Source organism: Clinocottus analis, unplaced genomic scaffold (assembly GCF_023055335.1).
Source record: "Clinocottus analis isolate CAN_PGR_092001 unplaced genomic scaffold, fCliAna1.0.p SCAF_4, whole genome shotgun sequence".
NCBI lineage: Eukaryota > Metazoa > Chordata > Actinopteri > Perciformes > Cottidae > Clinocottus > Clinocottus analis.
This window is the reverse complement of record NW_027176153.1, coordinates 15,711,670-15,737,874: the sequence shown is the minus strand read 5'-3', so window position 1 is coordinate 15,737,874 and position 26,205 is coordinate 15,711,670. Positions and strand designations below refer to the sequence as shown.

General features: G+C 40.1%; 1 protein-coding gene across 2 annotated transcripts in view; it reads left to right on the top strand.

Moving 5' to 3' along the window:
• Positions 1 to 26,205, top strand: part of cpne5a (copine Va) — a 77,636-nt gene that overhangs the window by 5,902 nt on the left and 45,529 nt on the right. The window contains exons 2-7 of one of the 2 annotated variants that reach the window (XM_068597044.1): positions 5,717 to 5,757; positions 6,557 to 6,603; positions 11,743 to 11,846; positions 12,970 to 13,009; positions 13,917 to 13,931; positions 14,073 to 14,149. In XM_068597044.1, coding sequence (XP_068453145.1) covers positions 5,717 to 5,757; positions 6,557 to 6,603; positions 11,743 to 11,846; positions 12,970 to 13,009; positions 13,917 to 13,931; positions 14,073 to 14,149 — 324 coding nt within the window. The remainder of the gene's footprint in view (positions 1 to 5,716; positions 5,758 to 6,556; positions 6,604 to 11,742; positions 11,847 to 12,969; positions 13,010 to 13,916; positions 13,932 to 14,072; positions 14,150 to 26,205) is intronic. The other variant, XM_068597045.1, reaches the window with a different exon arrangement.

Here is a 26,205-nt window from a genome sequence, read left to right as displayed (position 1 = left end):
TAATTATTGAGTGGTGGTTATGTAAGGAGTGATCAACGGTGTGATTTTATACTTAACCACAGACCTTGAAGTTATTCCTACATGCTATAAATGTTTCACTAATTAGTGACTTCAGTGTTACCACCGAGATGACGAGTATTTTAACGGGGCACAGTAGACCAGAGGACAGAAAGGGTGTCGACGTGTTAGCCAAACAATTTTTAAACAGCTGACTGGCCCCTGAAAACTTGGCTTCAAACCTCAAGTATGTATGTTTAGCATTGATATTCATAAGATGTTGTATCAATATCAAGAATTGTATCAATATTACAGTTACAGGGACTTTCTGTCGGATCTGTTGTCGCCTGGTTCCAAACCTCCGAATTGAAACCCACCTTATTTCATGTTTATTTGGTGGGGACAGATTCAATATACATAGAGAACTGCACAACACTTTTCCAATGCAATGCTTCACAGCATTTATAGCTGCCGTAAATTTCCAACTCCGGTTCCTATAGAAGGGCCTCTAAAAATCTAAATCTAAAACATGTCGATGGGCAAACAAGACATTCAGTCTCATACTTACACTGCATGCGCATACACAACCCTCCTCATACACACCCATCCACACACATGAGTATATGATTGATTGTCTTTTAACAAATCCTTCCTTTCTTAATCAAACCGTAAAAATTGAATTATTTTAGTTTTTCAGGCTGCACCAAAGAATAACCTGTAAAAGTTGCTGTAAATAGAGTCTCTAAAATGTTTAACCAATGTGAAAAAAAAGACAGTCCTAGCAACTGCTACTGCAACATCCGTGACGTAAAGTTAAAGGAAATAGCAAACCAGTCTGATAAACAGACGGTATGTTGTGAAACTGCATAGAACATGTATTTCCAGCCCAGTGTTCACATGCCAGGTTAATTAGTGTGTTTGAGTGAAGAGGTCATTATGGTTTACTACCTCTTTACCTGCTACATACTGCTTTCATCGAATAGACAACTGCATTTCTTTGTGCTACCCTTGCCGCTATCTCCGCCCTTGCTCACATCAATTAGTGTTATACTCGGAGAAAGTTTCTTTGAAAGCTTTATGATCATGAACACGTTGACCTTGCTCTCTTCTCGCCGAACTTGACTGAATCCAATCAGAGTTTATGTTCTCTATCTCAAGTTAATGATCAGTTAGTCATTTCAAAGCCCAAATATGTTCGAGCTTAGAAATACTTTACTGTGCTTTATTGGGATCCTAATGTTTAATTTAATTTGATTTTAAGTCGACAGTGTGTGTAGTACATGGCTAGCGTGTGCCTGCAAAGATATCTGCAGCTTGGGGTTTCTAACAGTAGGCTAAGTGCAAAGTGCTCTGCCAGGGTTTTAACAACCACATAGTAGCAGTTTGCACATCTCAAATCCTCACAAAAGAAGACCTTTTCCTGCTCAAACCCTGAGCTGTCACACTGTGCAATTAGCGGAGATATTATTCCCTGGTCACACATTGGTCACGTGCCAAAAGCCACTTTAAAACAGGGAGTCACGGCATACGTGAATTCTCATCCGTTATACTAGCAGTTTTATGACTGAGATTGTGTCACTGCCCGCGAGACGGCCGCCCAGGGAACGCTCTGCTGCAGGTATTGTCGACCTGGAGAGTTCCCAGGTTGAACAGAAACTGAATAATTAAACAGATGGAGGAGGAGAAGACACCTGGTGCCATCACAGTGAAGGTCAGCAGATGGGTCTGTAACTAATAAAGGGACCACATTGTACGTTGAATGAAACAGAGGGGAGTTTTTGAGACCCAGACAAAAGCAACATTACTGTGTATCATCTGTCGCTATTCAGGGGATTTAGTGATGCAATGCAGGCAGACATCACGTGATGAAATGCAGAAGTTCATTAGATTTGATCAGTTATTGTTTTAGTTTCAGCAGGAGTGCTCATTGACGTATGTATCTGATGCTCTGTCCTGCATAATATATTGTTGAGATTTATTTTTAAGAATAAGAAGACATCCTGAAAGAAAGTATTTCAGTCTTAACAATGGCATTCCTCCAGTTTGTAAAGCTCTGCTGAAGCATATATTTCACGTGTTGGGTTCCTTGACTGTTTCACCCTTGAGAGGAAGCTTAAGGTCATATTAGACAAAAGTTAGACCTATTGCCCCCGTGGTGTATGAGTGGAAAGAAAATGCCTGTGCTCAATCAAAAAAAGAAAGGGCCAGAGGGCAGTAGCGAAAGAGAAGTGACTTGGAAATGCTGACTGTCCTTCACTTTCTCCTCCCAGCAATCTCCCATTTTTTCCAATGTAATAAAGAGACTTTCCTTCCTCAAAGACTTGACTTTCAAGCTTGTAGGTGTTGTGCCCTTTTAAAACACAAAGAGGCAGCAATGCATACTGGATTTGGCAAGCCAGATTCAAGACAATTTAAAAACACTTCCCACTGAATTAGATGCCATTGCGCTAAAGTGCCAATTCTGATTTCTAAGAAAGTGGAAGAGATTTAAGAGACTTCTGACAATAAGGCACTGCGGGTGCAGGAATTAATTCTCACATTTCTCAGTTTAATAATCGGCCACATAGACCAAAAGCTGCTAAAATCTCTCCAGGGAACTGACTGAGAGGGAGCGCCTTCTCCTAATACATTCTTCTAAATTAAGGTTCAGCAGCCAGTCATGTTTTAGAGGTCAACTTTCCTTTACTCTTGGCCTCTAGTGGAAATCTTTCAAAATATTTAACATTTATTGACATCCATACAGCTGAGAGAGTTGCAGAAGTTGAGTTCATGCATTGGTTAGGTGATACTAATTCATAATTTGCTGATTGTCTATGATACTGCCTTAATCACAGTGTGCATAACCGATAACTGGAAGCTTAATTTACTGACGAATAAACAAATTGCTTCGTTGGGGATGATTAGACAGAGAAAGAAAGCTATTTAAAATTATGTAATATATTTCTTTCAAGTAAAATTAACTTTAATTCCTTGTTGTTTTGTAATAATAATACATCTAATAATGCGTTCCAGACCCTTGCTTCACATGTGATATCATATTAAACGCTCCAGTGACTTGAGAAGATACTTTTTTTTTTTAATGACGGTAGTGGGATCAAGAGGAATAAGATTGATGATTGCCATTTTCATTCACGTGTCTCAAATAAGATGCCATAGTAATCACGAAAGTGCTACAGTATTAAAGAAGACTGATATGAAATGTGGTGGGGATGAAAAGTAGCTGGATCTAATTACTTTTGTCCTACTTTCAATGAACTTTATCTTCAACAAACTTGTTCTACATCAGCTTTCGGGATAATGATCTTCTCTTAACCCACCGAGATTCGGAGCGAGAAGTAGTTCATTTATTAAACAGGCAGTGAAAGCAGCCTGATTATCTGAGATGGTAATACCCATTATGTGGCACCATTGTATGTTCTCTGGCCATGTGAACAGTAAGATGGTGGATTCATTTGCACTGGGGTGGAAATCTGTACACTAATCATTTCTCCTTGGAATATAAATGTTCTGCAAGACCAAAGTGAGGTTCAGCACCACAAATGGAGGCTTATTTCCTACAGTGCATTATGTAAATAGAAAAAAATAGGATGCCATGTTTTCCCTGTGGCACGTTCTCTTCGGCACCGAGGGAAGGGATGAGGTGATGGACGAGCTAATTGTCGGAAGGTAATGGGTGCCAGACGGTTACAGGTGGAAACAAAGAGGCAGTTAGTCATGGATGGCTTTGTTATCTCCAATGATAATTACAATGACAATGTTCCAACTATGGTCAGGTCAGCCCAAGGCTAATACCTAAGCAAGCTGCATCTGTTATTCTCCTCGTTTCCCTGTGACAGAGGAGTTTGTGTCCAGGATTGCAGAATGATGTGCACATGAATGAAGCGCCCTCGCTTGCATTCAGTCCTGGAATCCTGCCGCCCCCTAAAGGGATGATCGTTGTTCTGAGCTACATGCAAGTTACTTATTGATGCTGCTCACAACCAAGGGAGCAGAAACAAGACACAGTTATAGGCTTTTTTCATTCATGTCTCATTTAAAATGTTGCATTAATTTAAGTGGTTGATGCTCAGGCCCATTTGCAGTAGCTTTATGTTCTAAAGGTACCTGCTTTGTTTGATCTTGTACAGTGACAGTAGGAAATACTAAGGGAAATGGACTGGCGTTGTCTGGAAAACGGCCATGTCTTCTCCAAAGAAACGCACACGAGCAAAATTTACTCTGCAACCAGTGAAAAAATAGAGATTGAATGAATAATATCAATGCTGAATGCGGGTCTCTTATCGTGAATGAATCTGAAAGCCAATCAGAGCGCCTGGCTGCTTATAAAGGTGTTCGATGATGATCAGCATCAGGGAACGGTATAGCACCTCCACAGAGAGCGGGGCTATTGAAAATTTAAAAGAGCGGGGAAGGCTGTTTTCTTTGATTGTAGTTCAAACTGCGGGAGACTGAATGGGAGCCAGTCTGAATATGTGTGACTGCCGGATCAGATTGATTCTCAAAACCTTGTGAACACATGGGCCACTCGTTTGCAGAACGCACCAGTGAAAGCTACATGAGTTTACCTTCCTCATGGATGCATGCTGATGGACCTGTTTAATGTATTGATCCATGTTGCTGTGAATGGTGAATATCCTCAAATGTGCTCTGTGCTGTGGCCCGTTGCCCCCGGACAGAGACCGCTAGACTCCTCATCTTCCCTCGGTATTCCTGGGCATTGACGGTGCTGATTACGTCACACGTTCCTCTGTGTTGTCATGGATATAATAAGAGCACCCTTAAATAGCACACTTTTCATTCTGATGAAAGCTGCTCATGTGTGCCGGAAAGATTTCTTGACCCATATCAGATTAGGAGTTGATGCTCCGGCTAACAATTATTTGTCTGGCCAGTAGTCCCAAACACAGATGTATCATTTCACTATCCTATGAGACACAAAGAAGCCGAAAATTCACACATCTGAGATGCTGCAACCACAAAAGGTTTTCACTTGTTACTCAAAAATGACTTTCATTTATTCATTATCAAGTATTTGCTGATTTTTTTTTTTTTTTTGATCAGTTAATCAAATGATCATTACAGCTCTAATTCAGTCTCTGGTCAAGTAGGGTGCACAGAAATAATGTACTGATTTGACACTTTTGTCATTTTTCTGGGACATAATGGTTCAAATTACAGTACAAAGATTAATTTCTGAATATGCATAATTTTCTTCATTGTATTTCTGTTGTTTCTGTGACCGCTACGACAAAATGGCCGCTTCGCCTGGTGTTGTTCCTGTGGTCTGGTTGAAATGTTGTCAAACCTTTGCTGTATGATATATAACAAACTAAATAAGAACAAACATTACTAAATCACAATTCAAATAGAGAACAACCACATGTTTTACCGTGTTGCAGCAGAAAATGTGAGTTTTTTTTTAATACTTCTTTTCTGTTCATTGATGCCATTTATCTTTTGATTACTGACCAGCTTTATCGGTTTAAGTTATGAAATTTGGTAGAAAATATAATAATAAACAAAAGAACAAGGCAGTCTTGATAACTGTCTCAAAGTACTACTTACTTGAATAAAAACAATAAAACAATCTGGCGCGTACATGCCATGATCTTTTTCTTGTCTTTTATTTAACAGGATGGTTTATCTGAAGTAAAGTGTGGTTGTGAATTACCATGCACTAACCCCCATTTTAATGTCTGACTGTTTCCTTCTCATACAGGGATCTCTTGGACAGAGACACTTTCTCCAAATCCGACCCATGTAAGTTCTCAACTTTTTATAATGCTAAGTACAGTTTAGCTTTTCCTTGTTCAGAATACGGTTCATTGACACCTCTGATTTTGCGAAGCTATACTTTTTGCTTTTGCTGAGCATCACTTTGATTTAGTTTACTCTGCTATTTCAAAGCTACTTCAATAGCTGCATATCATTTGCACAGTAATGTGACAACCTTTCCTCACGGAAAGTACCTCAATGCATGCAGGGAATAAAAGTCATCCTTTGAATACAAATGGAAATCTTTTGGTGAGACGCGTGGGGAACCTCCATAAAGGCCTTTTATTTTGATACTCCCTCAGGGATAGAGAATGGATGAGACATTTGTTATAATAGGGAGGAGGTTCAAGCCGTGTGTAAATAAGCTACCGGGGAAATATTACACTGGCCCTGTTTTATATTCGCCTGAAGATGAACCCTGTGAGATATGACAGGTCACGTCGTGTTAGCCAGCCGCAGCCTCATTTGAAGTCGCAAAATCAAACAGAAATCCGCAGAATTCTGCCGTTAAGAAATTGTATTTTGATTGCACAGCTTAAATTGTGCTCCAGGAGCCTGAGATCTGGCTTTATAGCTTTGTTCTTTGCGTGTGGAAATGAAACCCAGAATGTCAGGCGATGCAGCATCATCAAGCTTGGCACTTAATTATGCTGTCAAGGCATAGCAGGATAATTAATGATGGATGCGAGCAAAGAGGGAACAAACCAAACACCATTTAAAGAAGCAGGACGCTTGATTGAGATTGTGTAGTGACAATGTATTCTCCTGCTCTCTCTCTTCTCAGTGGTGGTGTTGTACACGCAAGGCGTCGAGTCCAAACAGTGGAGAGAGGTAAGAGATCTCAGCCTTCGCTCTGCCAAGACAACTCAATCAGGCCCTCAGTCTCCTCTCCATGACAGCCCGCTCTCTGTGTACACCCCCTCCTCCCAAGCCTCCCCTCTTCTCCCTCAACATAAATGCTGTGCGTGTCAATCATATACAATTGATTGACTCTGCGAACATCCGAGCGCCGGTCAGAACTGTGTTGGCTGTGATGGATTAAGGTGGCAGGCAGATTAGGTGGAGGAGGGCAGATGATCCCTTTGCGTAATCTCAAAGGATGACATACAAAGAAACGACAACTTTCTGTAAACTAAATCTCAAAGGGGAATAGTTGTTAATTCCAGATTTTTTTTAAGTCAGATATTCTTTTGGTCTTCGGCACCCAGCCAGATCTTTGTTTCTGTGAAAGCCAATCAAGTCAGAAATGTATACAGCTCAATCAATACTGTATCTATATGCGCTGCCGAACAGGAAGACAGATAGTGAGAGCTCAAAATATTTTGCTTCTGCTTTCACAATGTGGCTCAATAGGAGTGCTATGTTTATTGACTCCACAGAGACCTTGGTGTCCCTCTGATGCACAGCGGTGTGACACACAGATTTAACACCCGGCTCCAAGAAACAAAGGTTTCAGTTATAATCTGTGTTTTGGTGTTGGTGGGCCCTTTAAGATGGAGGGCGGTTTAAATGAGCTTTTTAGTGCTACAAAGCAGATTGTTTTACATGAATTTTAGGTTGAGAGACATTCAATATCTAATGGCAAAACATACACACACACACACTCAATAGAAGAAACTTATCTGTGAACTTACATTTTGAGGAGCGATATACTATTTTACTTATGCCCATATATAAGCTTCATCTCATTTCAGTAATTTATAAGAAAATGCAGGTTGTTAGTTCTTATGGTGAAGCGAGTACATCCACAATCCTCAATTTATCTCAAGCAACAAGACATCAGATTGTGCACAAACAGATTATTGTTTTGGTTATTTGTTTGCTATTAGCCACAAGTTGGTTTATACAGAATTTGACAATGTCCACCGTTCTGACCGTCATGCAATGTTGATTTGAATTTGAATATCTGTTCTTATCTCTTTAAACCCAACACTTTTATATATCCCGACATTAAAACCAAATCTTAATGGAGTAGGTTGACATTTTAAGTAAAATGCTTATCTGTTTTCTTGCTGAGAGTAAGATGAAAAGATCAAACTCTCATGTCTGAAGTAACGATAAAGCTCGGGCCAAGATATTATTAGTTTAGCAAAACAACTGGGCTAAAACAGCTAACTTGACTTGTTACAGTTGAAAAAAATATCTGTCCACGAGCACCCGAAAGCTCATTTTAGTAGCATGTTGTATTTCGTTTGTTTCATCCTTACAAAAAATAAAGTCTAAAAACAAGTCTTGTTTTAGGGGCCTCATGTGGCAGATTGCTTCTTGCCCGTAAACTGTATTTTTGCGCAATCCCCACTCGTCGCAGGTGAAGCGTGGAGCGGTCAAGATGTCCTCCTAGTTTAAAAAAAAATGTTCTCACTTTCAAAATGTTTCCTCAACCTTTAAAACTCAAACAACTGACTGAAGTTTGAAGAACCAAAAACAGACGCAGAAAGAAATCACAGACTTTTCTTGAGAGTTGTTGTCTAAATACATTTTGTTTTAATGTATTTGGTTTCATCTCCATGTCTCCATGTCTCCATGGTAATTGTCTGTGCGATCACGTCTCGTGTGTTATGTGTCTGTGCTCGGCAATTTCTGCTAACTTGACTGCATAATAAATTTCCCAGCAGAGACAATTAACCTGAATGATTGACTGAATGATGGACTGGTTGGATGTTTGATCGATGGCTTAATTGATTTGTTGATGAACTGAGTGGGCTGAGTCTTCCATTGCTTTACTTTAACGGTGATTAAAATAAAGCAATGCAACACTCTCAGCGGAGAGCAAATAATACTTAAACTTGGTGGCTAATAATAATTTTCGCTCAGATATCTTTCTAAAGCAGGCAGCTGGCCTAACTTAAGACAGTAGAACGATCATCAGCACAGTGCTATTCTTTGAGTTAAGCCAGAGAGTCGCTTTACTCTTCGACAAGCATTGTAAACCAGTGGTGGGTCGTGGATTTGAAACCTACGCCTTCGATTGCCTACACTCAATACACGGCCCACGCAACACGGCACACGCAACACGATGAACTGTACAACTGACATGGTTGTATAGTTTATTGATGTGCTCCAGTTCCAGCAACAGGTGGCATGGACGCCAGTGAGAACAGCAATGCACGTAAAAGAACATGCACGGCTTGTCAAACTGATTTGATTTGATCTGATTTGTTGAACTTCATGACAATCAACCACAACATCCACTCCCTGTGTAGTTTAATCTGCAAAGGCTTCCTTAAACTGCTGAAGGCAGAGTAAGACAAAATAAGCTAATAGGGAAAAATAGTGTATCCTATGTATATTTGTATTGTATATTTGTATATGTGTATTTGTGAAAAACAATTACATTATACAGTAGCTATAACTTTTAATTATTACAAAAAGTGAAATTAAAAACTAGCTATAACTTTGTGATTCTGTTTAGGCTTGCAGTGAAGGCTTAGCAGGCCATGACGGGCCGCCACTGTTGTAAACAGGCTACAAGCTCAGAGTCCAGGCGGGAAGAGCCTCCTATACCTGTCACCACTGGCGACTCGACCCCGCCTCAGGCTTGCAAACGCTGAGAGCCTGAACGTCTCTCCCTAAAAGAGAGACAGGCTTGTGTTTTCAGCGCAGGGGACAGCTGGCTTAGTGAGCAGCAGAGTCAAGCTGGTCCGTATTGATAAAGCTAAGCGCCTCTTTTGCCCCTCTGTCAACTAATGCGGTTGTGTTTTCCCAAGAGTAGATCGGGTTGGTCGGAGTACCTTTCACTGGGCCGTCAACCGTCTGTAATCCAATTACTCTACTGTGGGGCCAAGTTCTCCATCGGCTGGGAGTCTTTCACATTTATCCAAGAGCAGGAGAACAAGACAAATGGATGGATAGTGTTTTGATTCCAGGACCCGTACGCCCTTTGACTTTAATATATCAGCGTCCGTACTGAGATGAGAGGCCTTCTTTCACAACCTGAAACTCATGCATACATTTGTTGTGTAAGGGTATATTTTACAATCCATAGAACTCAGCTGCACATTTTCTAACCAGGGCAACACCTCCATTTGGTTACCTATTGCTTCCAGATAAGATTCTAAATCCTCCTTTTAGTACAAAGCACTTTCTGTTCTTGCTCCGTGTGCCCAGCGCACTTTTAAAGTCCAGTGAGATGACTTCAGAGCAGCTGAGATCAATATTTCTGCCTGCTGATCTGAAACTTGCTTCACCTCAGCACACGTTTGTTGCTTTTTTTTATTGTCTTTTTGTGTTTGTTGTGTTATGCAGCATTGTAAATTGCTTTTGTATGATGTTTAAATGGTGCAATAAAAATACATGTGAATTTAATTGAATCCGTATCGTTGGATGAATAAAACTGTAGCTGCAGCCCATCATTCTGTTACCACATGACAGTAAAGTCTTAATCTTCTCCCTCTGACTCCCTCGTCTGTAATTGCTCCCAGTATACGAAGCTTTCTACCGCTTTCACTCAGCTGACACAACAAAACCTTGCTAAATTCAAGCAAACCCTCGTTGTTCCACTTCTAGACAGACTCTGCGACATTAATCTTTTTGCCAAGATTAATTTTCTGGCACTGCAGCTCACAATTTTTCCTAGTTGGGGTTTTTGGAGGAAAAGAAGTGCACACTGCTAGCGCCCTGATATCCCTCTGTTCTTTTTTTTTTTTGAGAGTTGACAGTTAATTGTAATGTTTTGCAGCTCTGGCTTTACAGGTTGACTGTGTACTTGCCAAGGTAAGACTAACATGTGGAGAGGGAGATCTGTTAAATCCTCTGGTAGCTGTTCTTTGTTCTAGTGCTCGTTGTCTTTCTTCTGTTACGTTTGTTCTGAAACCAAATTAAATATGCTATTGGCTCCCTCCCACCACATTCAGCTCTTATCATGGAAATAACCGGCTGTTCGCCCGGTGGAGAGTTCACCTCCTTCGCATCTGCTGGACGGGAGCTCGCACTTTCTGACGGGGATGTAGAGGAAGAGCGAGAGGAGAGCTGTCAAACACAGCAGTTCAACTTTCATAAGCGTAGACATACTTTTATGTTTGCTGGCAGGTTACACTTCAGCAAACCCACTCTCAAACTGGCATATTTTACACACAGCTTGACTGTCTTTGCATTAGCATAGACGTCCATCCGGTAAATGTATTCTACTGCTGTAACGTTACTCTGTGTAGCTCCCTTGTTAATTCCCGCTTTGAGTGTAACCCCCACCGGATGTAATAACATAGGTGTGAGCCTATAATCCTGCCGTTTCATCTACTTATTAAGCTCTAACACTGCTGTTATTAATTCACTGTGTCGGTTTATGGTTATACTTTCTTCTAATTATGCAGCTCAACATCAGTTCTCTGACTTTGAATTATTCATTTTTTTTTGGATGCAATTAATGTGCTTGTGCAGATGGTGCAATGTTTTTTGTCTGTTAATTTGTTTATCAGCAGATCAATTCATCACAAGGTCTTGCTCTGTAAAGCTGACAAATCTTTTTTCAGGGTTTTTGCTGGCAGGTTCTTATTTTCTTCCTAACGCCAGGGAACAATTCTATGACGGAAAGCTAGAAACTATCTTTCCGTCATGTGTGACAGTTCCCCTGTGTGAAGACAAAATGTGAAAGCCACCATTTTTCTTTGCCTTTGTCTCGTCACCCCTTTCTCCGCTTGTGAAGTGGTTGTGAGAGTGACAGTGAATGTAGTATTAATTGAATAAGTGTAATTGGACGCCATAAAGTGTTTTTCCTCAGGCTTGCTCAACCAGCACAATGAGAAGACGTGGGTGGACAAGAAAAGCTGACACTGTGCGATCACTGACTTCTGTTAATCAAATTTGAGCTTATCTGAACTCACACGCTTCCTGGGGGAAGAACATAGGGGTTGGGTTAAGTAATGGAGCGGTGGATGTAGTTTCTAAGTGACTGCATGATGTGCTGTGTCAAAGCTTTGGGCTAACTTCTTCCTCTTCTATCTTCTTCCCTCTTCTTTCCTGGTTCTGATCTAGTTTGGGCGAACAGAGGTGATAGACAACACACTAAACCCAGACTTTGTCAGGAAGTACATCCTGGACTACTTCTTTGAAGAGAAGCAGAACCTGCGCTTTGACGCGTGAGTTATTCTGTTTGATCCGGTCCTCTAGGGATTCACACAACATGGTGTGTGTGTTTCAGATTTGCCGTCTTCTTCCAACCCAGTCCTCCCAATTCTTCCTTTTGTTTCCACCACAAGCTTTACATCTTCTCCCTTATTCGCTATCTATCCCCCCCTATCTCGCTCTTCATCTCCTCTCCATCTTTCCTGTCTCTCATTTTCTCTCCTCCCTCCCTTGGCACCAGCTCGGCTCTCCTGAGGAATTATTCATCGGTGCAGTGTCTCAGTAGGCATTTGTTAAAGGGAGATTGGTATAAGGGTGATAAATATTTCATATACAGTTTTATCCTTAATCTCCCTGCTGTTAAGCAAAGCAAATGTCTGAAACCAAGTCCCATAAAACTCACAAAGACCCCTTTCCTCCCCTCTTTCACATATAGCTGCCTTCCTCCTCTTAAAAAGGACAGGCTAGCGAGGAGGTCAGGAAGGTGCCGTTTCATTTTGAGATCTCCCAGAAAAGAGTCAGGATTATTTTCTCCACTCTTCCAAGTCCTCAAGTAGGACAGCTACGCTTCCAAAAAGCCATCCTTTGTTTTTTTTTCTTCGCTTCAAGCATGACGTCCCCAGTGGACCTCAGTGATGTATCCAGGACAGAGCTGCAGGTCCCTGTGGATTTTTAGACACATAATGAATGAATTTGGCATGCTATCATGATTTGTCTCAGGAACAGGAAAGGAGGGAGTGCATCCCCTCTTAATTAGTGCTGCTCATCTACATCTTTCTTTTATCACAGAAGTGGGAGCCAGGGCATACCGAGGTTTAATTACTTTTACATTAAGTTTGACTGGCAAATGCTGGAAACTTTGTCTGCATTGGTAGATTGTTTTTATATTATCCCCTCGGCATAGTACGGAAATTACATTCATAAACTATAGAATTACTTCCTTAATTAACTGTAACATTATTGCTCATGCCTTTCCCCTTTGCTCCCTCAATGACTCAGGTGTGTGATTGACCGGCAGAAAACGTCCACTCTGCAGCCAATATTTATTTTATAGGAGTCGGTAGTTAATTTATACTGTCCCAAGATGTTTTGCCCACATCTTTGCTCCTGTGATTTGTGGTGTCTTTGTGATTTCAGGTATGATATTGATTCTAAAAGTCCAGATCTGGCAAAGCATGTAAGTGAAGAAATGTATTACATCTTCTTGAGGTTTAGAATTATTATTGGTGTGTATATTATTCAGGTTTTATGCAAACCAAAGTTGGGGGCATCTTCATGCTCAAATATATTTAGAATAAAGAATGAATTATGCTTCATCCGCCAAACTAATGTTTTTATTATATCTTTACATCTGCTTCAGTTTGTTAAAGAGATATTTTATTCCTCCAGAGCTCATACAATCAGAGTTTCATTTGCATCTGGTATACCCTCATTATCTTTTTTAAAGGAGAAATGAAGCATTGCACATTATTGTTAAAGCTTTTACGAGCTTTCACAAGCTGTAGTGTTGTTTGTAATTTAGATAGACGTCATATACACATATAAATGTATATTTCAAAACAATATGCATTGATATGTATAACTTGAAAAGAAACAGCACTTTATTGTAGGACATACATTTAGTTAAACAATGCATTGAGATGATGTATGTTCATTTATGGTAAAAGCTTTGATAAATAAGTTCTTACTCATTCTAGAAAGACATAAAGAATATATTTGCAGCACTTGGTTTGCATAGTACTGAAAATGTTCAGCAGTGCTTTTGCATCTATCGATGTGACGCTTTAAATGTTGTGTTTTTGTGCTGCATGTTCTGGAAACAGCTCTTTGAATGAAACACTTTCGGCCTCTCATCTCTTGTCCTGTTTCACTTTTCTTTTTCTCTTCCTCTGAGACTCTGACTCTGCACCCTCTGCTGTTCAGCTTTTTCACATGTCCACTTTTGCTCTTCTTTCTTGCACTTGGTTGATGACAGTCTGGTATTTGAGTCATGTGCCTTCTGTTCCATAATATGCTTTGTCTTGTCACTGCTCCTGCCTGGTCTCTCTCTCTCTCTTGCTTCTCCTCCTTCTTCACCCTGGAAGCCAACCGACGTTAACGTACGTGTCTGCCTAAGATAATTCATAACTGTACAATTCTTATAATGCTGCTTAACTCCTCACCGGCTCTCCTTGTTACTCCACCTGAACGCCCCCACCTACGTCTCTCTCCATTGCACTTTATGCTCCCCCTCATGGCAGGACTTCCTGGGACAGGTCTATTGTACACTGGGAGAGATCGTGGGATCACCTGCCAGTCGCCTGGAGAAACCTCTTGGGTGAGTGTCCATTTGACTGTGTTCGCACTCTGATGTTGAGCAGCCGTTTGTGAGAGTAACAGCCACTCAGAGCCAGGTAGAGATTGTCCTTTATGTATCTTCTCCTGGAGACAAATATAGCAATTGAACTTTTGCTGACCAAAGTTTTCCGATATTATCAGATAATGAAAACTCAGTGGCCTTTCTCAACCATTGCCCATACGATATGGTTCTCCTACTGGGTTTCACACGTTGCAGCAAAGATGAGGCGGTGATGAATATGTCTGCCTTTTTGAGCCATCTGTATCGTACATTATCCTGCAAGATTAGACCCGTGTGCTTGGATGAGAATGGGTAATTGAACAGGACTGGGGGCTTCCTCAATGCAATTACTGTCATTAGGGAGGCGATCTAGCACGGAGAGCAGATTGAAGTCAGCGTGAGACACATGGCACTATCAACCCCTTCGTAAATTGGGAAATATGAAGCCCTGAAGCCATTAGCACCAACAGACCTGTGCATGGCTCTTTGAGTTATGTGTGTCTGTTTGCGAGAGAGAGAAGGAGAGTTTTACGAGCTACGAAGCTTGTGTTTGTGTGTGAGACTGTGAAGCCTGCCTCCATGTGAAGTACTGCATGAGGCGGTGCTGGCCCTGGCAGTGGGGGGCTTGTGTGAATAACAGGGCTTTGGTGTCGACCGTGAACTCTGCCAGGGACTGGTGGCGGTGGATTACAGAGCTCTGTGCCCTTCAGTGCTGAATAAGAGGATGAGCAGGATCAAGAGACAGTGTTCACCAGTATGCCGTAAACTAGGCTTCACACATCAGAGACAGGCGGAAGACTCAGGAGCCCCAGGCAGACACGATGGGAAAAGGTATTGATTCATTCTGTAGCTTCAGCAGGGCACCTTGATCATCACTGAGACTCCTCTACAGCAGAGGGTGATGAAAATGATATGGTTGTCGTTAGAGAACGCAGTTTGAAAAACTGCGAAAATGAGCTCTGATGAAACAATCAGTTGCACTGCAATTAATGGTTTCAATAGCTCTTATGTCAGGAAGTTCCTGTGGCAATTAGGAAATAAAGGACAAGTATAGGTTTCTTTAAAATGTTCTATTCCTGATAACATTCAGTTACGGTACAATGTTATTCATCCCTGACCTGTTTAAATATCTAAACGGCATCCATGGGTAATGGAGTTTTCCTCGCCTCCTGCGATAGACGATAGCTCAGAAGTCGTTTAATGGCTATGTGCTCCATTTCCTTTTCATGCGTCCTGAAGTGACAGTGCCTCTCCGGACCAGAGCCGAGGAACAGCTCCCGCAGGGACTGAGGAAATCTGTTAGCCATGCTTAAACAAGCCCTCCCAAGGCACGTTGCCTCCAATGACCTGCTTAAGAAGCACATCAGCAGCCCTTTCCCTATTTTCCACACTTCATCTCCCATTTATTCTCCCTCCTTCTATCCACCAGATTTGATTTTTGTTGTAGCCTGACCCTCTTTCTCTATATTGTGTTTTTTATTTCTTTTTGTTCCCCCAAACCTCTTCTTTCTCAATTTGCCTTCATTTTGCTGCCTCCCTCCCACAACCAGCACACACATGCAAATGTGTAATACTTTACTTTTGAGGCCATGTAACTTACTTATCCTACAGTAATGTTCATCATAACCGCTACACACCTCCCAAACACTTTCCTAAAAATAAACCTAGACTCATAACTCAAAGTCTTAACCCTTCTGTTTTGTTTTTCACCAAACCTTTTTGCTCAGACGGTTGCTGAATTCACCCTCACAACAGCTATGTTACATTTAACAATACATGCATTGAATAATAAACTCTTAATACAAAGAACATTACATTGCCTTCATAATTTAGATGCTAATACTATTTAATTGTGAAGGAATGTAGGTTTTAGGAAACTAGGTTGAACATCATATTGAATTCCTTTCACTAGCAGGAGTCTCACCACAACACGAGACCTCCCTCAGCTTTTTTAGCTTTTAATGAGTCTTAAAAAGTCAAGACTGAATGGTGAATGGTGCCCATAAAATAGTCATCATGCAGTATTATTTGTACCCACATTGTGATGAACAGACACACACATAAACACACACACACACACACACACACACACACACACACACACACACACACACACACGCACACCCTTTCCTTTTCATAAATGCAGAAACCTGCTACTCACGCTTGGTTCAAAAACTCACCTCAATCATTTCTGAATTTATATGCTATGCCCATGGGAACAAATGTAATTTTGTACTATTCGCTTCAGAGAAAATCTCCTTAGAGTTATTTGTCTTTGGGAAAATAACGGGACAGATGAGATGTATGGTTTTACCCTTGTGTCTTTATTAAGACAGAAAGGTCTGAATGTGAGCTCTGAAGCGCTGAACTGACAGTGGTACAGATCATTTCTGTTTATAATGTGGTTTTAATGAGAAGCATAAATCCAAGTCATTAGTAGCTGAGGAAATGCAAAGCTACATTATTGGCTGGTGCAGGTGAATGCAGTGTTAGCTGCTCTCATGGCTGTGATTATGTGTATAGCCTCTGGGAGAGAATCATACTATGGTTGTATAGGTAATGTGATATTACAGTTCATTATACAAATGGCAGTCACCTTTTATGTTGATATGGTACATCACGCTACACACTAGAGCAGTGGCTCTTAAATGGGGGTACGTGTGCCGCTGGGGGAACGTGAAGGCACTCCACATTTTTTAAAGGTATGTAAAAGTAACATCTAATCAAAGATCGTTTGAAAATAGTTAATGAATACATGTTCAATCAAATATAAGTGTAAATTCATAAGCTGAATTGTATGTATTCTATATTAAATCAGACACTGATGGCGCAGCGCTGTGTATTACATCTTGTTTTCAACCAAGAGTGCTTTCCACTGGTTAGGGGGTACTTGGCTGAAAAAATATTATACAGGGGGTTCGTCACTGAAAAAAGGTTGAGCACCACTGCACTAGAGCATGTGAATGCAGCACAATATTAGCATGTCAAACCCATTAGCCTACTGAAACTGTGCCCTGCTGCTGTATGCCTGAGGCAGGAAATGAACCATATGCAAATCTACAATGACTGTCGTGGGTGTACTGGCTGCACCCATGGGAGCCGAGGGAGGGAGATGTTTTTCTAGAAATATAGCAAATAACATAAATAAAACGTGCATGCTGAATTGAATATAAAATGAGAGCCGTATCTCAAGTCAGAGGCTCATCTGATCCATATCATATTAAAAGGAATGATCCTGTATTTTCGTTGTCTCTATAGTGGCAACTGAAACTGAATGAAATATTTACGCAAACGCAAGATACGTAAGCGCCTTCTCGTCAGTGCACTTCCCTTCATGTGACTCTTCAGCGAACGTAAGAGGTCACCTACTGCCTCTAGTTGCATTTATGAGAAAAGATATGATACGAGTAATTTGTAGTCCTATACATACAGTCTATATAGGAAGTACAATGTGTGCGCTGCTAGAATGTACCCTGTTTGGTCGATGGCAGTTTGATGTAATATGGATTTCATGCCATGTGTCCTGCGATCAGCGTGACTGTAAGTTACTGTTTTTTCTCTAAGCCTTCACCATAAACTGTTGAAATGTGTCTTCAAAGCTCCTCAGAACCTGCAACACAGTGGTGCTTTGAAGGCAAACCTTCAAGGCCAAGCAGAGTCTATATAGATTAGACCAGAGCTGGAACTATAGTAATAAATGACAAAAATAGACAAGATGAAAGTGCAGTTAAAATGATAAACTTTTTTTTTTTTAAAATTTGTACGTATTTTCATAAAGACATAATTTCATTAAAACATGGCAGATTCGATAAAGGCAGAGCCAATATTTAATCAAAATCACGAAGCTTGGTTCGATCATATTTTTCTTTCTTTTTTAAATCCCCACAGCAGAGATCTCTTTTCTCTGCTGTGGGAATTTACGACTTAATATGTGCAGTGGCCAATGTGTCACAGACTGCATTAATGTCCAACGTGCTTTTTGATGATAATAAACAATCAACATCACTAAAGCATCTCACAGTGTTAGTGTACATCGACGCTCCAGATGGCTCCAAACCAGAAACAATCAACAATAACTTTTTTAGTTGAATCTTTGATTGACGCATTGGTCATGGACACGTTAAATGCTTACTGCTCACACAGCGCAGATGATGATCGATAAACAGTGATCAGAGTGATGGATGATGATGATGTTTTTAGAATTAAACTTGGTTATGCTTTAATCATATCAAGAAATGTTTTAATGATCTCTCTACCAAAACAAGTCAAAACACAAAACATCTAAAAGTGAAAGACAAGATTACATAAAATCAAATACATTTTGGTATTTTAGTATAAACTTGAATTATTTCCTCTTCCTTGTGTTCCCACTGAGCACACAATTTCAACGCTACATCTGTGCTCATATCTCTTTAAGTATACTTTTTGCTTCAAAATGAAGTTAAGTATTGAATACACCAACAGCAGTACAATGCAATGCAATTCAACACAACAGCAATGTTATAACTACTATGTCTGTGAAAGCGATCACATTGTGTATTCGTTGACACTGAGCCAGTGTTGATTTAGCTCAGTGGTTATTCTTAAAAAAGGGATTCATGGTCTTTAGTTAGATGTTTTACAAGTTCAGGTTGCAGCTGCATTATATTGCATACAGTAGTCAACTGCATCTTACTGTTCTCATCTATAGCTGGAGTATACACCTTCTTTTCTTCCGTCCTGTGTTTCTGCAGCTCCCAATCCATGAATATTTTAGTCCAACTAATCAGGAGAAGAGAAAGAAATGATCCTTTATTGATCCCATTGGGGAGCAGCTGGGTGTTGGGTGGCTCGCTCAGGGACACTTCAACCTGTGAACTAAGAGGGGACTGGGGATGGAACCGGCTGCCATAACTCATCCACCTGAACTACAGCCACCCCGATCAGACTTCATTGCGCTAAAAAGCCACACTTTGCTTTCAGTGATGTCATGAAAAAGTGGAACAATATCATCACCACTGACTCTCACAAAATTATTCTTACAGGACGTTAGGAGAAAAAGTTCCCTGAAACTATAAAGTTTAATATTGACCGTTAGCTGAGCCTCGCTGCCATTAGTTTGTTGCTACACCTTTCATCTGTACAGTTTACAATGATGATAGTGGCAGAATTACACTTGAACATTGTTGTAATGTCTTAAAGAACGTTCCTTGCTGATACTCAGAGATAGACAGAAGCAACATCTAGTTTGGGGAGGTGGATGGTTCAAACACACGTCAGACTTTCACCCCGGTGACGCTGTTCGTCTCCTTGTCAAACCAGGTCACGAACATACTTGTTTTTACCGTAGTTTTGTTACTTAACTTACATAACTTACACCAGTTACGTTACACCAGTTGGCTACTTATTTTAATTGAAGCATGATCTGTTCCTGAACTTCACCAAGTAGTTCTGTTGTGTAGGTTGTGTAAGTAAACCTGCTTTCAGGAGGGGTTTAGTTAGAACCTTCTATCACTGAGATACATAAGTAGTTTCTAAGATGTATCTTTAAACACCTTAATTCCAAAGTACTACCCCATAATCATCATAATTGACAAGAAAATTGAACACAAATAATGTGGATACATTTTTACAATGTTTTCACAGATGTCAAACTTCTTTGTCAAGTAGCACAGATGTCTCTCAGAGAAAGCGGAAGCAGAGGACTTCACTTGTCTCATCTCGACTTCAGAGACTCGCAGTGCTTTTAAAGTTGATGGTTAATGTAGTTGGCTGACTTGTTCGGAGATACTCAGCGGCAGTTCCTCCGAGATGAAAAAAAACCCTCTAGATTTAAATAATGACTGTGACCGAGAGAAGGTCCATTTTTTTGGTGTCTATAATTCCTAAATCTAAGTACTCTTGATACTGCATGGAGATAGTTTTCTTTGCCTGTTTAGGCTTATGTTTTCCTGTATTACTTAACCGGGAGGTGAAGTGTTTTAGACGGCTTTACAGTAATCAGCCTCCTCTGCCTCGGGACATCACACACAATTAGAGCTTTCTGCTGCCTCACTAAATGCCAATTTGGGCTCCAAGCCTGAAAACTAACAAGGGTCCCACTTTAATAACAAGTATTCCTGCTTAGTGAGGAAAAAACCCAGCCGTGCTGATTCTACAAGAACCCTTTTTGTCCGGTGAAACAAGGATTTATTAGTTACCCTTCTGGTATCATAAGAGGCAAATATTCTCCTCTCAGCAGAACAACTCTTGTAGCAAACTATTTTTCATCATTCAGTCAAATTGCTCTTCAAGGACTTTGTCGTCACACAAAATCACCAAAAATATCTCCCTTTTTTTCTGCTATGAAAAGAGACAGGTCATTCCATGTTTTTAAAGGTCTTAGTTTTTGAAGCTCTGTGGATAATAAGGCAATAGATTTCTGTCTTTAGACTCATAATGAAGGCCTCAAGTGCAAGGGCAGCCAAGGGCAGCGGAGGTTTTTTAGTGTGGGTGAGCTTAACTGATTTGTTTTGCACTCAGAGCAGACAGTGTTAATTTCTGTCATGGCCACAGGCTCATCTGATAGAAAGGTACCCCATGAGCCTCTCAACGAGTGCTCTGCTGCCTCATGTTTAACACTCCCTCCTTAGTAATCTATTTAACAGCCGAAAACGATCTGCCGACAAGCAGATTGCAATCTAAAGTCAGCAGTAACCGCCACCGAGGAGGTCAGGGCGCCCCAGTGTACCATGGTATGAATCCCATTAATTGCTGCCCAGCAGCAGGATGGGGGGCCAAAGTGGGCGTGGCCTTGTGACACAGCGGATATATGGGAGTCGAGAATCAGCTGTGATTTAATATCAGGTGCGGAGAGAAAGGGGGCGGGGAATTTGGACTTGCAACCCATGTGTAATACTGTCTTAACTATGAGAATTGGGCTTCTCTTTTGGCTTCTAAAAAGGAGGGATGGATGTTCTGGCCTTGGGGAAATTTAAATGTGCTTGTTATGTCCTCGAGAGAAGGTTTTTCTTGTTGGCGGGAGAGAGCACAAGAGAGGAAGTGAACCACTGTCATGACTTTGAGTATTTTATTTTTTTCTGTAGCCCGAGAGAGAAAGCTTCTCTCTGAATGACAACTTCTCCTAATCCTCTTTTTTTCTCTATTTAAAACATGCCATTTTTAGCTGGCAGGTGGTTGATGGATGTCTCATTTGTTTAAAATCACAATAAGTCAAACATTGTCAAGTGATTAAAGCCTGCACCTTAATGCATTTAATCAAAACATCAACAACAGTCTAATGACATCACTACTACAATGGAGTGCATTTGAAAGGTAATTGTATTTTATATTTAGTGTTCATAATTACATTAGAGCGAACATAATTATGTAAATAGCACAATTATTTGCATTTGTTGAGGTTGTGGTGTTGGTCATGCCTCACTGGGATTCCTGAAGTATCCAGTGAATAGCACCAAATAACATTAAAAAATAACGGGAAAAAAGATTAAAGGATGCTGGTGACAATGTGGTTTTATGCCTTGCACCTTGTTTCCTCTTTCTCCGCTGCAAAAAGCAGACACGACCTTTACTCTTCGTTGTTTGGTGTATCTTTTTGACATTTTCTGCAAAGCATTTTTTTTCTGTATTTACTTGCTCCGTGCTCATTTTAACAAAGCTTCAAAGAGCTTAGCACAGGTTGCCTGTAGCTACCTAAACACAAACACCAGCACTAGTAGGAAGCAGCTCTCTTTTTCCTCTCTAAAACCAGTTTGGTTTTCTGGTGTCCTTTTAAATTAGCCGTTGCACTTTGTATCCTCTTTTTGATTCTCGGTGAGGTGAGGGATTATGGATGGTTATCGGTGTATAGAGATCAAAGGGATTAGGGGTATAATCCCATTTGAACCCATCTAGATTTTTGGCAACCTTGCTAATTCTTTTCAACTATGATCTGCCCACTGTGGCACAAAGCCACCCACCATCTCTGTTGGTCTCAAACCAGTTAGATTTGTTCATTTACCCGCATCCTTCAGTCAACCAGAAAGATTCATTGGATTTTCTAATCATGGCAATCTCATTGAAATCATTCTTTCGTGCAGCGAAAAGGATCCCATTTCTTGTCTTGTTACACTTCTCCTTCCCAAATAATATGTTTTAATTTTCTTATCCCCGGGTGTGAAATTGGGGATTAACAATCTTCTTATTTTGTCGAGTAGGAAAATAGGTAGACCCACCCAACAACAGCTGCAGTGTGAAAAAATAATGTTCTTCTTCTTGGGCTCTCACACATACCCTCCCCCACTCTCATATGTACGACACGTTGCTGCGTTAGTTAAATATCAAGCCCATTCCTCATCCTAATGACCTAACGTGAATGGCATCAACAATTGCTTCCCTGTCCCTTTTCGGACTTTAATCTCACCAACCTCCATCCACCCCACCTCCGCACTGATAGGTAATGGAAAACACAGAAATTGTGAATCACCATGTCATGCCTCTAGATGGGAAATTATAGAGGCCATACATTGTGCCTGCATATCCATATTATAATGTCATGTGCACTCAAATGTGTTTTCCAATGGAAAATAGTGATTCTCATTGGTATTCTGCAGAACAGCAATATCTGAAACTTTAGCCAAGTAATTGTAGCGATGATGAAATATGCCGCTTGATCTCTTTCCATTCAGTTGATCAGCAGGAGATCTGGCAGACAAGCTCCTTGTTTCAGGGTGAGCATTATTGTAAAGGAGGCTACTCTGCTACAAGGCAGTGTTTCTTTTCTGTCTATACTTGTCAGGAATTTTGAGGACACTTTGTTTGATCCTCTGGGTTTTTGCTAAATACGAGGGACAGCAGAGAAGGTAGCCAGCCTCGCTAACGCGATGCTAATTTGCAATGTGAATATTGCAGTGTAAATCACTAAGTGGCATTTGAATGGTCAGGACCATATGGCAAGGTGTCTGTTGTGCCAAGGGAAGCCTTCAAGGGACTGCATGAAATATATAGAGCTGTGAATGGTGTTAGGAATCATAGCTACTTAGCATGTGGTTAGTGCAGTCACTGCTCACTTGCATTCCTCAGATGTTGGAACCCTTAATGCCTTCATTTCATCCCATTAATCATTCACTGGAAGCACAGACGCGATGGACGATAAAAGGCTGTCATCAGTCTTCTCTGAACGAGAACACTGCTTATCAAAACTCTTACTCATGCCGCTCTTCAGACGTTGCATTTAGCGATCATTATTGTTTCTGGACAATGATTACTATTGTTCCTCTTAACTGTAAATTGCATTCAATCTTAAAGAAACTAAGTAATAAAATAGCATACATGCTTGAACTTTATTCTTCAAATAAACCGAAGGTTGGCAATGCTCTAAATCGTTCAGACGAATATCCTCAGTCTGGCCTGTGAGGAGGGTCTTGCAGCCTTAAAATAAATGCATCAAATATTTAATTCTATACAAACATATAGGTAATGTTTGATATTTCATTTGTTTTCTATTTTACTTTGTGGATTTGCACCTCGTACCGCCACGACACTGGAGGTTGTTGGTATTTAACTCATTAGTGTACGTCACATCATGCAGAAAAAGACAATTTATGCTTGATTTAGATTTAGGGTAAGACATCACAGGCAAATATCTTTTTTTATGCACTGCCCTGATTTTATATTACTTGCAGATATTACTTGATATATATATATATATATATATATATATATATATATATATATATATATATATATATATATATATATATATATATATATATATATATTTGCATCTGTAGATTTCTCCTAAATGTACTAATAGTCAGCATTAAATAAGGCCTCATTTACATATTTATGTATAGAATTTCAGAAAGGTATGTAAGGTTTTAGTTTTCAGTATTCACAGTGTCTCCGCTTTAAAAAATAAAACATGTTTCAGTTCCTTGTTACTGGACAAAATCCAATAGAGACCCTGAATCACCAGCAAAGTATAACAGTGTTGGATGAAATGTACAATGCAGCCCTGAGTTTGCTTTTCCTATCCTGCCCAGTGGTGAGGCTAAACATCTGAAGAAAGCTAAACATATATGCAACATGAAAAAGGATCCTGCATTAGGCAGCAGTAATTTATGTAAATTTCATGCAATCTGCCTGTTAGACTTTGATGTTGCCTGTGTTCAAGTAGAAGTTTATGCCTCATAGTGGAAGTGAAGAAAAGCTCAGGGGCTCCTGAAAGTTGTTGTAAGCCTAAGCAATGCATTGGAATAGTGGTTCAACATGCTCTCGCTAACTTCTATTACTGTGAAACTTAATTGGATTTCTGTGAGATTTTTTTAAAAATGTGTGCTTACTACCCAGCATGCATTGCATCATGTCGACTAAGATCAGGTAGTTTAATCATTGAATAGTGTTTTTGGAGTTTGTTTGCAGATGGCAGCAAGAGATGCCTTTTTCAAGTCCTCTGCTGTCCTCCGACCTGCCGCCTCACTTATTAGGTGGTGCTACGTGATATTAAGAGTCGAGGGACGGGAAGGCGAGCGTGGCAAACGATTATGGATATCCATGTAAAGTTAATCATTGGAACAGGAATGTCTGTAGAAAATGTCTTCTCAGATCTAGAATCCTCTCAGGCAGGTAACATTCAAGCGAATATACCACTGTCAAATCAGTAAAGTTATCAAAGAAACAGAGTTTAAAATGATCAGTAATAGATCAGCATTCTTTGCTAATGTACTATAAAGACTCGTAGATGTTAAAATAATGTTAACTTGACCAATTTATGAATAATAATGCTGAGGATTATCAATGAGTCAGTGTTTTGCTTCTGTGTTTTGATTGTCAATGCGTCATTAGTTGGAATGCTGCAAGCATTCCAACTATTGTTCTTCAAATCTTTATTAAACTTATTATTAGTTGGAATGCTGCAAGCATTCCAACTATTGTTCTTCAAATCTTTATTAAACTTATTATTAGTTGGAATGCTGCAAGCATTCCAACTATTGTTCTTCAAATCTTTATTAAACTTTTTATTATTAGTTGGAATGCTGCAAGCATTCCAACTATTGTTCTTCAAATCTTTATTAAACTTATTATTATTATTATTATTATTATTAGTTGGAATGCTGCAAGCATTCCAACTATTGTTCTTCAAATCTTTATTAAACTTATTATTATTATTATTATTATTATTTTTATTATTCTATTTCTTCCATCCGTATTTTGGACCTCTTAAACTCCTTCATATTTTCAGCTACAGAAAAAAGTTCAATTATTCAAATATTCAGCTACTTAAGGACACAATAGCTATGCCTTTTCATATTTCTTACTTTTCAAATTTCCAAATTATTAAGCTTTTTATGATTTTTTTTATAATGGGACCCAATGGGGAAATCTTCAAATCATCTTCAACTTCAAACGTTTACAGTTTCTTCATATGTTGAGCTTGAGACGATATTTAAAATTTCAAATGTTGACAAAACCCTCAGCTATTAATCTACGCTTTTACATTTTTCATATCTTCTCAAATTTTAAAATTATTCAGCTTTTTATCAAATTAAAAATGAATGGTTTCCAATGAAGAACATCTTCAAATCCGCTTTCAACTCTTTAACAGGAGCCTTTTAGTCTGTGCATCTGCAGGCTGAAGGCACTTGAACGACCCCACACGCGAACGGGTGCGCACGTGCACGTGCGTGAACGGTCGCGCACGTAAACGGCCGTGCACGCACGTGAACGGCAGCATACGTGAACGCTCACTAACGTGAAACGGCCGCGCAAACGGCAGCGCTAAAGTGTTATTATGGTCGCGTGCACGTTCGCGTGTGTGTGCGCGCGCGTGTGTGCAAGTCACTTCAGTTACAGACGTCAGGATTAACAGCGTCACTGACGTTCACTTTCTGAGGTTTAACAGATGGTTTTGTAGATACACGGCAACCCAATAATATCAGACGTCTGACCAACTGCGCCTGTGGATCAGTGGTTAGCAACTCCGTCTTAGAAGCAAAGGGTCAGTGGTTCAAACCCCACCTATGGCTGACTTTCATTTTTTTTTTAAAAAGCTTTTTTTTTCTTCTTCTCTTGGACTG